General features: G+C 47.6%; 1 protein-coding gene across 1 annotated transcript in view; it reads left to right on the forward strand.

Moving 5' to 3' along the window:
• kcnn3 (potassium intermediate/small conductance calcium-activated channel, subfamily N, member 3) overlaps window positions 1–12,500 on the forward strand; it is a gene marked incomplete at both ends in the record, with an annotated part of 167,423 nt that overhangs the window by 117,200 nt on the left and 37,723 nt on the right. Inside the window, 1 exon segment of the mRNA XM_080767326.1 lies at window positions 6,881–7,026. Within this exon segment, the coding sequence (XP_080623452.1) occupies window positions 6,881–7,026 (146 nt within the window).

Consider the following 12,500-nt stretch of genomic DNA (forward strand, 5'->3'; position numbering starts at 1 on the left):
CCCAGGGGGGTCAGAGCGGGAGGGAGTGTGCACAGAAATAAAAATCGTAGTACACTCTGTGAGGAATTTATACAGTCTAGTGCATTGTAACAGAGACAGACTCCATCTCCCAGAGGTCTGTAGTGCATTGTAACAGAGACAGACTCCATCTCCCAGAGGTCTGTAGTGCATTGTAACAGAGACAGACTCCATCTCCCAGAGGTCTGTAGTGCATTGTAACAGAGACAGACTCCATCTCCCAGAGGTCTGTAGTGCATTGTAACAGAGACAGACTCCATCTCCCAGAGGTCTATAGGGCATTGTAACGGAGACAGACTCCATCTCCCAGAGGTCTATAGTGCATTGTAACAGAGACAGACTCCATCTCCCAGAGGTCTGTAGTGCATTGTAACAGAGAACAGACTCCATCTCCCAGAGGTCTATAGTGCATTGTAACAGGGACAGACTCCATCTCCCAGAGGTCTGTAGTGCATTGTAACAGAGAACAGACTCCATCTCCCAGAGGTCTATAGTGCATTGTAACAGGGACAGACTCCATCTCCCAGAGGTCTGTAGTGCATTGTAACAGAAACAGACTCCATCTCCCAGAGGTCTATAGTGCATTGTAACAGGGACAGACTCCATCTCCCAGAGGTCTATAGAGCGCAGCAGTCCCGCCCCCTTTCAGAAAAGCGAGTGGCCCAGGAAATGAAACCCCAATGCATTTTTCCATTGGCACTTCGAATATAATTTATTTAAAGACGGTTACGCTGCGGACAAAGCCAATTCGGATCATGACAAATCATGACAATGAACACAATGTTTTGGGACGATCAAATCATTAGAAAGAAGAAAATAAAGGCAGGAGACAATACTATTTGTTTTGTTTGCTGCGCTCTATAGTGCATTGTAACAGGGACAGACTCCATCTCCCAGAGGTCTATAGTGCATTGTAACAGGGACAGACTCCATCTCCCAGAGGTCTATAGTGCATTGTAACAGGGACAGACTCCATCTCCCAGAGGTCTATAGTGCATTGTAACAGAGAACAGAAGGAGAATTCCATGCTAGAATGCTTTCTTATCTTTCTTACCTTTCTTTGTAGTCGTTGCGTCCCCACCAAAGAGGTCCAGGTGTTTCTTTGTGCAAAAACTCCTTATTGGCTTTTTTCCCTATACCATAAGCCCTCAATGAATTGCATTACATTGAATGGGGCTGTGGGGTGTTGGGATATTATTTACATTATGAAGAGAGGATATATACAAAGAAATTATAATTTTGAGCGATGGAAATAAGCAAATTAGCACAACACCCCATATAGCCCCATTCAATTCCCATTCAATGCAATTCATTTAGGGCTTATGGTAGGGGAAATAGCTAATATGGAGCTTTTGCACAAAATAACACCTGGACCTCTTTGGTGGGGACGTAACAACTACAAAGAAATATAAGAAAGCCTTTTAGTGTGGAATTCTCCTTTAACTTGTAATGGGAGTATTTCTATATCGCAGCGTTGATACTTTTTACTTGAGTAAAACCAAAAAACAAAATGTTTTCCCCAGTATAAGTGAGTTGTGCTCCATGCGGCTCCAGGGAGGGTTTCCGTGTAGAGCTTCAGGCTGATCAAAGCCAGCAGCAGCTGCCTCTGCCTGGCAGGACGTGTCACTGTCAGCCTCACAGACACGGAGGACTCACTGCCTCTGCCTGGCAGGACGTTGTGTCAGCCTCACAGACACGGAGGACTCACTGCCTCTGCCTAGCAGGACGTCGTGTCAGCCTCACAGACACGGAGGACTCTGCCTCTGCCTGGCAGGACGTGGTGTCAGCCTTACCGACACGGAGGACTCTGCCTCTGCCTGGCAGGACGTCGTGTCAGCCTCACAGACACAGAGGACTCTGCCTCTGCCTGGCAGGACGTGTCACTGTCAGCCTCACAGACACAGAGGACTCACAGCCTCTGCCTGGCAGGACGTGTCACTGTCAGCCTCACAGACACGGAGGACTCACAGCCTCTGCCTGGCAGGACGTGTCACTGTCAGCCTCACAGACACGGAGGACTCTGCCTCTGCCTGGCAGGACGTGTCACTGTCAGCCTCACAGACACGGAGGACTCTGCCTCTGCCTGGCAGGACGTGTCACTGTCAGCCTCACAGACGCGGAGGACTCTGCCTCTGCCTGGCAGGACGTCGTGTCAGCCTCACAGACACGGAGGACTCACTGCCTCTGCCTGGCAGGACGTGTCAGCCTCACAGACACGGAGGACTCACTGCCTCTGCCTGGCAGGACGTCGTGTCAGCCTCACAGACACAGAGGACTCACTGCCTCTGCCTGGCAGGACGTTGTGTCAGCCTCACAGACACAGAGGACTCTGCCTCTGCCTGGCAGGACGTGTCAGCCTCACAGACACGGAGGACTCACTGCCTCTGCCTGGCAGGACGTGTCAGCCTCACAGACACAGAGGACTCACTGCCTCTGCCTGGCAGGACGTTGTGTCAGCCTCACAGACACAGAGGACTCTGCCTCTGCCTGGCAGGACGTCTCAGCCTCACAGACACAGAGGACTCTGCCTCTGCCTGGCAGGACGTCTCAGCCTCACAGACACAGAGGACTCACAGGAGAGGAGCAGACACTGGGAGTGAAGCTCGTCTCTCTGGCAGATTGTTTGCAAACGGTTTTCATAATAGAGCCGTGCGGTCGCTATCCTTTCATTCATTTAGTTTCACAGCTATAGTACAGCCCCGTTGCAGTTATACAGAATTGTACCATTTGAGAGCTTCACACACACGCACACACACACACACACACACACACACACACACACACACACACACACACACACAGAGACACACGCACACACACACACGCACACGCACACACACACACACACACACACACACACACACACACACACACGCACACACACACACACACATGGTGCCGTCGGACAGACAGCGTGGATTGTCAGTAAACGGTCAGAACATTAACCAGGGAGAAAGGAGGGCATTTGCAAACGGTGTCGTTATTTAACCCATTCTGACCTGAGATCAGATTCTAAAAATGTCTTTATACATCCTGACAGTTTTCTGAAAAAGCTATGTTTCTATGTCAGTCGTTCTTTCGATTTTTCAAAAAATAGCAGACCTACAAACTCGTATCGCGTGGCGCGCTATGAGCTTGTAGATCTGCTATTTTTCAATAGCTAAAGCATAACATAATGCTAACACCAAAAGGGGTTCCCGCCCCAAAATGGGTTAAATAATATTCAGATTCTTTTTGTTTTTACGATGGACAGAAGTGTCGAAAAGTGACACTTTGGCGTTAAAGGCTCCGCTTATGTCTAAGCAGCACGCTAAGCAACATCGAGGAACGCCAAGCGAAACCCCCTGTGGGTTTACAAGAACGAGCACATATCAAGACACTTAATGAGATTAACATGCAAACTTGAATGCATTTTAACATTAAAGCCATAGAGCTGTACAACATTGAATTCTATAGACAATAATTTCAGTTCAACATTCAGTTTACACATTAAGAGCAATACATTGACATTAAGTTCTGCTTGGAGTATGGAAGTGTGACGTAATGATCAGCTGAGACGTGAATGAGGAATAGGATAAGCTTCCTATAGGCTGATGGATACAGTCAGCCTATAGGCTGATGGATACAGTCAGCCTATAGGCTGATGGATACAGTCAGCCTATAGGCTGATGGATACAGTCAGCCTATAGGCTGATGGATACAGTCAGCCTATAGGCTGATGGATACAGTCAGCCTATAGGCTGATGGATACAGTCAGCCTATAGGCTGATGGATACGGTCAGCCTATAGGCTGATGGATACGGTCAGCCTATAGGCTGATGGATACAGTCAGCCTATAGGCTGATGGATACAGTCAGCCTATAGGCTGATGGATACAGTCAGCCTATAGGCTGATGGATACGGTCAGCCTATAGGCTGATGGATACGGTCAGCCTATAGGCTGATGGATACAGTCAGCCTATAGGCTGATGGATACAGTCAGCCTATAGGCCGATGGATTTACAGTCAGCCTATAGGCTGATGGATACAGTCAGCTGACATGAGGCATTCAGACTAACATGTCCCTGGAGGAACTATAACACAGACTCCATTTGTTTTCAGTAACAGAAGAGAATAATATTAGCAAGGCTAAACAGTGAAAAGAACCTTGGGGGGAAAACAAGTATTTTCAGAACAAAATGCAGGAAAAGTACAGGAAAGCCTCAAGTGTTGGAATGGCACATCTGCAGAACTGCCGCGCTACGAGCTTGTAGATCTGCTATTTTAGAAAAAAATTGTTAATATGTGGTGGCGCAAATCTTTGAATATTTGTTCTTTCAGAGCGAACGTTTTTAACTCAAATCTTTAACCCATTTTGGGGCGGGAACCCATTTTGGTGTTAGCATCATGTCGTGCTTTAGCTATTGAAAAATAGCAGATCTACAAGCTCATAGCGCGCCACCGAGTGGCGCGCTACGAGCTTGTAGTTCTGCTATTTTTGAAAAATCGAAGAACGACTGACATTTTTAGAATCTGATCTCAGGTCAGAATGGGTTAATCAGACCAGTGTGTGTCCAGTGGAAACCTCGTATGAATCTGATCTGAGGTCAGAATGGGTTAACACAATTTACAATTTACAATTTAGGCATTTAGCAGACGCTCTTAATCCAGAGCGATTTACATTAAGCAAGAACAAAAAGCATGGGGAATACATCACATAAAAACATTTATCATGAAACATACACTGCCAGTGCCAAGCAGTGAGCCCAGCCAACTGTGTCTCTGTCTGCGGTGCTGAAAAGGAACTGTGTCTCTGTCTGTGGTGCTGAAAGGAACTGTGTCTCTGTCCGCAGTGCTGAAAGGGAACTGTGTCTCTGTCCGCGGTGCTGAAAGGAACTGTGTCTCTGTCCGTGGTGCTGAAAGGAACTGTGTCTCTGTCTGTGGTGCTGAAAAGGAACTGTGTCTCTGTCCGTGGTGCTGAAAGGAACTGTGTCTCTGTCTGTGGTGCTGAAAGGGAACTGTGTCTCTGTCTGTGGTGCTGAAAGGAACTGTGTCTCTGTCTGTGGTGCTGAAAGGAAATGTGTCTCTGTCTGTGGTGCTGAAAGGGAACTGTGTCTCTGTCTGTGGTGCTGAAAGGGAACTGTGTCTCTGTCTGTGGTGCTGAAAGGAACTGTGTCTCTGTCCGTGGTGCTGAAAGGAAATGTGTCTCTGTCTGTGGTGCTGAAAAGGAACTGTGTCTCTGTCTGTGGTGCTGAAAGGAAATGTGTCTCTGTCTGTGGTGCTGAAAGGGAACTGTGTCTCTGTCTGTGGTGCTGAAAGGAACTGTCTCTGTCCGTGGTGCTGAAAGGAAATGTGTCTCTGTCTGTGGTGCTGAAAGGGAACTGTGTCTCTGTCTGTGGTGCTGAAAGGAACTGTCTCTGTCCACGGTGCTGAAAGGGAACTGTGTCTCTGTCCACGGTGCTGAAAGGGAACTGTGTCTCTGTCCGCGGTGCTGAAAGGGAACTGTGTCTCTGTCCGCGGTGCTGAAAGGGAACTGTGTCTCTGTCCACGGTGCTGAAAGGGAACTGTGTCTCTGTCTGTGGTGCTGAAAAGGAACTGTGTCTCTGTCTGTGGTGCTGAAAGGGAACTGTGTCTCTGTCTGTGGTGCTGGAATAGGAACTGTGTCTCTGTCTGTGGTGCTGGAATAGGAACTGTGTCTCTGTCCGCAGTGCTGAAAGGGAACTGTGTCTCTGTCCGCGTTGCTGAAAGGAACTGTGTCTCTGTCCGCAGTGCTGAAAGGGAACTGTGTCTCTGTCCGCGTTGCTGAAAGGAACTGTGTCTCTGTCTGCGATGCTGAAAGGAACTGTGTCTCTGTCCGTGGTGCTGAAAGGAACTGTGTCTCTGTCTGCGGTGCTGGAATAGGAACTGTGTCTCTGTCTGTGGTGCTGAAAGGGAACTGTGTCGCTGTCTGTGGTGCTGAAAAAGGAACTGTGTCTCTGTCTGTGGTGCTGAAAGGAACTGTGTCTCTGTCTGCGGTGCTGAAAGGGAACTGTGTCTCTGTCTGTGGTGCTGAAAGGGAACTGTGTCTCTGTCTGTGGTGCTGAAAGGGAACTGTGTCTCTGTCTGTGGTGCTGAAAATAACTGTCTCTGTCTGTGGTGCTGAAAGGGAACTGTGTCTCTGTCCGCGGTGCTGAAAATAACTGTGTCTCTGTCCGTGGTGCTGAAAGGAACTGTGTCTCTGTCTGCGGTGCTGAAAGGAACTGTGTCTCTGTCCGTGGTGCTGAAAGGAAATGTGTCTCTGTCTGTGGTGCTGAAAGGAACTGTGTCTCTGTCTGTGGTGCTGAAATAGGAACTGTGTCTGTCTGTGGTGCTGGAATAGGAACTGTGTCTGTCTGTGGTGCTGGAATAGGAACTGTGTCTCTGTCCAAGGTGCTGAAAGGAACTGTGTCTCTGTCCGCGGTGCTGAAAAGAACTGTGTCTCTGTCTGTGGTGCTGAAAGGAACTGTGTCTCTGTCTGTGGTGCTGATAGGGAACTGTGTCTCTGTCCGTGGTGCTGAAAGGGAACTGTGTCTCTGTCTGTGGTGCTGAAAGGGAAATGTGTCTCTGTCCGCGGTGCTGAAAGGAACTGTGTCTCTGTCTGTGGTGCTGGAATAGGAACTCTCTCTGTTTCTGTATTGTATTTTGGTCCTGAAAAAAATATATTTTTCATTTCATGAATTTTGGGATGAGATATTTGAACTTGAAATGCGACATTCTGCATAAGGAGTACTTTGGTACTTTATGCATGTACATCTTGATGCCAATGCTTGTGTACTTTAACTCAAGTACATTTACTTGTGACAGAGTATGTATTTATTGCAGTATTGCTACTTTTACTGAAGTAAAACATGTGTTTGTTTTGCAGGTACCACGATGCCCAGGACGTCACCAGTAACTTCCTGGGCGCCATGTGGCTCATCTCCATCACCTTCCTGTCCATCGGCTACGGAGACATGGTCCCACACACCTACTGTGGGAAAGGAGTCTGTCTGCTCACCGGGATCATGGTCTGTACCCTGTCTGTCTGTCTGTCTGTCTGTCTGTCTGTCTGTCTGTCTGTCTGTGGAGACATGGTCCCTCACATCTACTGTGGGAAAGGAGTCTGTCTGCTCACCGGGATTATGGTCTGTATACCCGTCTGTCTGTCTGTCTGTCTGTCTGTCTGTCTGTCTGTCCTTCAGTCTGTCTGTCTGTCTGTCTGTCTGTCTGTCCTTCAGTCTGTCTGTCTGTCTGTCTGTCTGTCTGTCTGTCTGTCTGTCTGTCCTTCAGTCTGTCTGTCTGTCTGTCTGTCTGTCTGTCTGTCTGTCTGTCTGTCTGTCTGTCTGTCTGTCTGTCTGTCTGTCTGTCCTTCAGTCTGTCTGTCTGTCTGTCTGTCTGTCTGTCTGTCTGTCTGTCTGTCTGTCTGTCTGTCTGTCTGTCTGTCTGTCTGTCTGTCTGTGGCAAAGGAGTCTGTCTGCTCACCGGGATTATGGTCTGTACCCTGTCTGTCTGTCTGCCTGTCTGCCTGTCTGTCTGTCTGTCTGTCTGTCTGTCTGTCTGTCTGTCTGTCTGTCTGTCTGTCTGTCTATGGAGACATGGTCCATCACACCTACTGTGGGAAAGGAGTCTGTCTGCTCACCGGGATTATGGTCTGTATACCCGTCTGTCTGTCTGTCTGTCTGTCTGTCTGTCTGTCTGTCTGTCTGTCTGTCTGTATACCCGTCTGTCTGTCTGTCTGTCTGTCTGTCTGTCTGTCTGTCTGTCTGTCTGTCTGTATACCCGTCTGTCTGTCTGTCTGTCTGTCTGTCTGTCTGTCTGTCTGTCTGTCTGTCTGTGGAGACATGGTCCATCACACCTACTGTGGGAAAGGAGTCTGTCTGCTCACCGGGATTATGGTCTGTATACCCGTCTGTCTGTCTGTCTGTCTGTCTGTCTGTCTGTCTGTCTGTATACCCGTCTGTCTGTCTGTCTGTCTGTCTGTCTGTCTGTCTGTCTGTCTGTCTGTCTGTCTGTCTGTCTGTGGAGACATGGTCCCTCACACCTACTGTGGGAAAGGAGTCTGTCTGCTCACCGGGATTATGGTCTGTATACCCGTCTGTCTGTCTGTCTGTCTGTCTGTCTGTCTGTCTGTCTGTCTGTCTGTCTGTCTGTGTTATATCGAGGATTAGCAAATACATTCATTTCTGCCAATGCTTTAGTCCGCCTGCATCTGTCTCTCTGGAAGTGTGTGTGTGTGTGTGTGTGTGTGTGTGTGTGTGTGTGTGTGTGTGTGTGTGTGTGTGTGTGTGTGCGCGACTGTGTGTGTGTGTGTGTGTGTGTGTGTGTGTGCCTTTCATGTCGTCCTCTGTTGTATAACAAAGGTTGTAACTTGTAGTTCACAATTTCCTCCCACGTGCTCTCTCTCCCTCTATATCTCTCTCTCTCTCTCTCTCTCTCTCTCTCTCTCTCTCTCTCCCACTGGATCTCTGTCCAAACATTCATCTGATCTAACTCTCTGTTTCTCTCTCCTCCATGGCAGTCTGTTTACTTTCTGTTAATTCTACCATCTGCTCTAACACTCCTCCCTTTATCATCATCATCATCTCTCTCTCTCTCTCTCTCTCTCTCTCTCTATCCAATGTATTTGTATTTAGTTAGCAAAACAAAGCAAAGTTCTTTGTTTACCCAGGGTAAGCTTGAGATGCTTGTTTACAGCCACACCCTGCTCATAGAACATTTCATGGTAGGGGTTCAAAGCCTTGCTCAAGGGCACTTCAGCGGCGGTCATTTTAACGTGCCGGTCCGGGGATTCGAACTGGCGACATTCCGCTCCGCAAACCCTTCGGCCACCGCTGCCACTGCCAGTTCATAAAGTTAAACATGACTACAATGAAAGGCATTTATTTGAAAGGCATTTGAAATGAGTCTGGAGTGAGTGTGGAAATATAGTGTCTCTCTCTCCATCGTCAAAGTTGGCCATCCCTACTCAGCACATAGTGTCCCTTTTCTTGGGACAGGAATTGACATATTTTTTCAGCCAAAACTGCAAATTCCTTCCGTTTCCCCAGAAGGAGTGGCAATTTCTCCCTTTCTGTCATACGTCGGCAATTTGTTTCTAATATCTGCTTTTTCTTATTATTGTTATTGTTATTATTATTATTATTTCTTATTGTCTTATTAGGAAGTGTCACGCTGTATCTGCAGCAGCTCCTTGGGCACAGTGACAGCACAGCCTCTCCTCTCTGGGTGGTCTCGTCTCTCTCTCCTCTCTGGGTGGTCTCGTCTCTCCTAGCCAGAAAACTATTCCACAATCTCACGGAATCTGAGTAAAGAAGCTGGCATTTCCGTTTTTCAAAGATATATTTGAAAATCTTTCCTTAGCTATTATGCTAAATTTGCACGACTGTGTGATGGAGTCATTTGAAATGTGCGAGAGGCAACAGTCCAGCCATGCGAGACAGACAGCCCTCTGGGCTTCTGTATTACCAAACTATGATCACTCAGTCTGTTGTCTTTCTCAGGCTTTTATCAGCTACATGTGGTTATTGCGAACGCAGTGATTGCGAACGCAGTGAGCACTTACTATGAGACCTAGCAGATCATGTCTGTCTGTCCGTGTGTCACGCTTTTGTGCCCATATATGGAGCTGCTTTGGGGACTCCTTATATGGTTATGGCTGAGTCATGGTGACATGAGTGTGATGGCGTGCTATAAATCTTAAAAAAACCCAAATATGTACGAGCTGCGTTCGCTTCCCGCGTTTGCGCGTCTTACTGGTAGGTATAGTCTGCCACAGTTCACACCAATAATAAGTGAAATATTCACCCTTTTCTTTAGTTATAATTTGGTTTGTGATGCCAGATGCTGTCTGAGGAGGTTTCTCTGAACGTTCAGCTCTTGGCAGGCGAGGGCTTTATAATTATAATGGTACCACTGAGGCAGGGTCACTCTTTTTAATACGGCTCCAGAATTTAATGGTTCTTTTCTGTATAATATTTAGAGGAAATGGATTTGGCTTAATTCAGCCCTGCATGCAGAGCTTTGGGCTTTTCCTTTGTAACCCGGATAATAGCTTTTTGCAGAACTCTGCATGCAGGATCTCAACCCAGCATGCTTGCCGGGTCAAGCGTCCAAGACCTGTGGGTGGATTGATGTCTCGATTGGGGCCAGATCGGGTCAAACCATGTCTAGTCGGACCTGGCCCAGAATATCACCTGATTTCAACCAACATATATTCTGCCCACTAAGACGGACGTCCCTGATATGAATCAGAGAGAGTCCGATAGAGGCCAGATCAACTTAAGTCACATAACTAGTCAGATCTGGCCCAGAATAAGCTTATTTCAACCGGTGAAGACGTCCTGGAAATGATGTAAAGATCATCCCCATATGGGCTGTGATCTGGCCTAGTCCTGAACGTAAAGATCATCCCCATATGGGCTGTGATCTGGCCTATAGTCCTGAACGTAAAGATCATCCCCATATGGGCTGTGATCTGGCCTATAGTCCTGAACGTTAAGATCATCCCCATATGGGGTGTGATCTGGCCTATAGTCCTGAACGTAAAGATCATCCCCATATGGGGTGTGATCTGGCCTATAGTCCTGAACGTTAAGATCATCCCCATATGGGCTGTGATCTGGCCTATAGTCCTGAACGTAAAGATCATCCCCATATGGGCTGTGATCTGGCCTAGTCCTGAACGTAAAGATCATCCCCATATGGGCTGTGATCTGGCCTAGTCCTGAACGTAAAGATCATCCCCATATGGGCTGTGATCTGGCCTATAGTCCTGAACGTAAAGATCATCCCCATATGGGCTGTGATCTGGCCTAGTCCTGAACGTAAAGATCATCCCCATATGGGCTGTGATCTGGCCTATAGTCCTGAACGTAAAGATCATCCCCATATGGGCTGTGATCTGGCCTAGTCCTGAACGTAAAGATCATCCCCATATGGGCTGTGATCTGGCCTATAGTCCTGAACGTTAAGATCATCCCCATATGGGGTGTGATCTGGCCTATAGTCCTGAACGTAAAGATCATCCCCATATGGGCTGTGATCTGGCCTAACTTAACTAACTTAACTAACTTCTAACCTCTTCTGTCGTGGTGGAAGTAGAGGAAGGATGGAGTTAAAATAGTTAGAGGACTGTAATGACTCTCTTTATAGGTGGAAATCTCAGCCTAGTTACCATGACAACACTGAAGGCCAACAGAGTTAGAAAAGTACCGTGAGCTCCCGGACCGGCGTGTGTGCGTGCGCGCGCGCATGCGTGGCGTGCGTTGGTGTGCGTGCGTGCGTGCGTGCGTGCGTGCGTGCGTGCGTGCGTGCGTGCGTGCGTCCAAAGTACTATACACTGGAGCTGGAACGCACACACACACAGATATAAGGCAATCAAGTTAATTTATTCACGACTCACTCATACTACTAGCGGTTTGGTCGAGTTGCCATAAACTGTATATTCACGTAAAAGTATTGTTACAGTAAAATGATGAGTGGAATTAAAGGTTACAGTGTAAAGTAAAGTATTGTTACAGTAAAATGATGAGTGGAATTAAAGGTTACAGTGTTTCCTTTGGTTAGTTTTTCCCCTCTATCTCTACAGGTCGTCCATCACCCGTTCTCCACACATCTGGTGCTTTGTGCTCCTGCGTCGTCCTTGAGTACATCCACATATGTTAACCCATTCTGGGCGGGAACCCCTTTTGGCGTTATAGCATTACGTTATGCTTTAGCTATTTAAAAATAGCAGACCTACAAGCTCGTAGCACGCCACCGAGTGGCGCGCTACGAGCTTGTAGGTCTGCTATTTTTTTGAAAAATCGAAGAACGACTTGACATTTTTAGAATCTGATCTCAGGTCAGAATGGGGTTAATCAGACCAGTGTGTGTCCATGTGGAAACCTCGTATAAATCTGATCTCAGGTCAGAATGGGTTAATGTGGGACGTCCTTGTGACCGGCGCCCGTGTGTTGGTTCCCACAGCACTATAGTTTGCTGTTTGGCAGCTCTCGGTGTCTTTGGCAGTGTGTCCTCCTATAGTCCCATTCTCCTGGCTGCTGTTTTCTGGCTCACCCTTCATGGCATTCCATCATAGACTCTTGTTGGTGACATGTGTACTCTTGCTGGTGTTAAGCATGCAGTGCACGCATGCAGCATTCTGGTGTAACACCCGTCTAGAGACTTCTGCAGGGTTGGCTTCAGGGTCCAGAATTCATAGGAGAACAGACTCTACCGTTCTGCCGTTGCATAGAAGAAGAAGATGAGTTTGGAGAGACGGTGGAGAATCAGAACCAGAAGCCTTTATTTTATTGCCATGATATGTAAACTTGTTAGGGATTTGGTTTGGTGGGACAGCAGAGCGCAGTTACAACATAAGTGCCAAACAGGACAAGACAAAAGCAACATTGTGTGCAATGAATAGTAAATAAATATAAAGTGCAGAGAGTTAAATTGTTCAGGTCAGTTCAGAGCACCAGTCGGTCCATTCCACTCTGCATCAGATGAAGTTTGTTCAGGAGGAG

This window comes from Protomyctophum bolini, assembly GCF_963924005.1.
Source record: "Protomyctophum bolini genome assembly, chromosome: 7".
Classification (NCBI taxonomy): Eukaryota; Metazoa; Chordata; class Actinopteri; order Myctophiformes; family Myctophidae; genus Protomyctophum; species Protomyctophum bolini.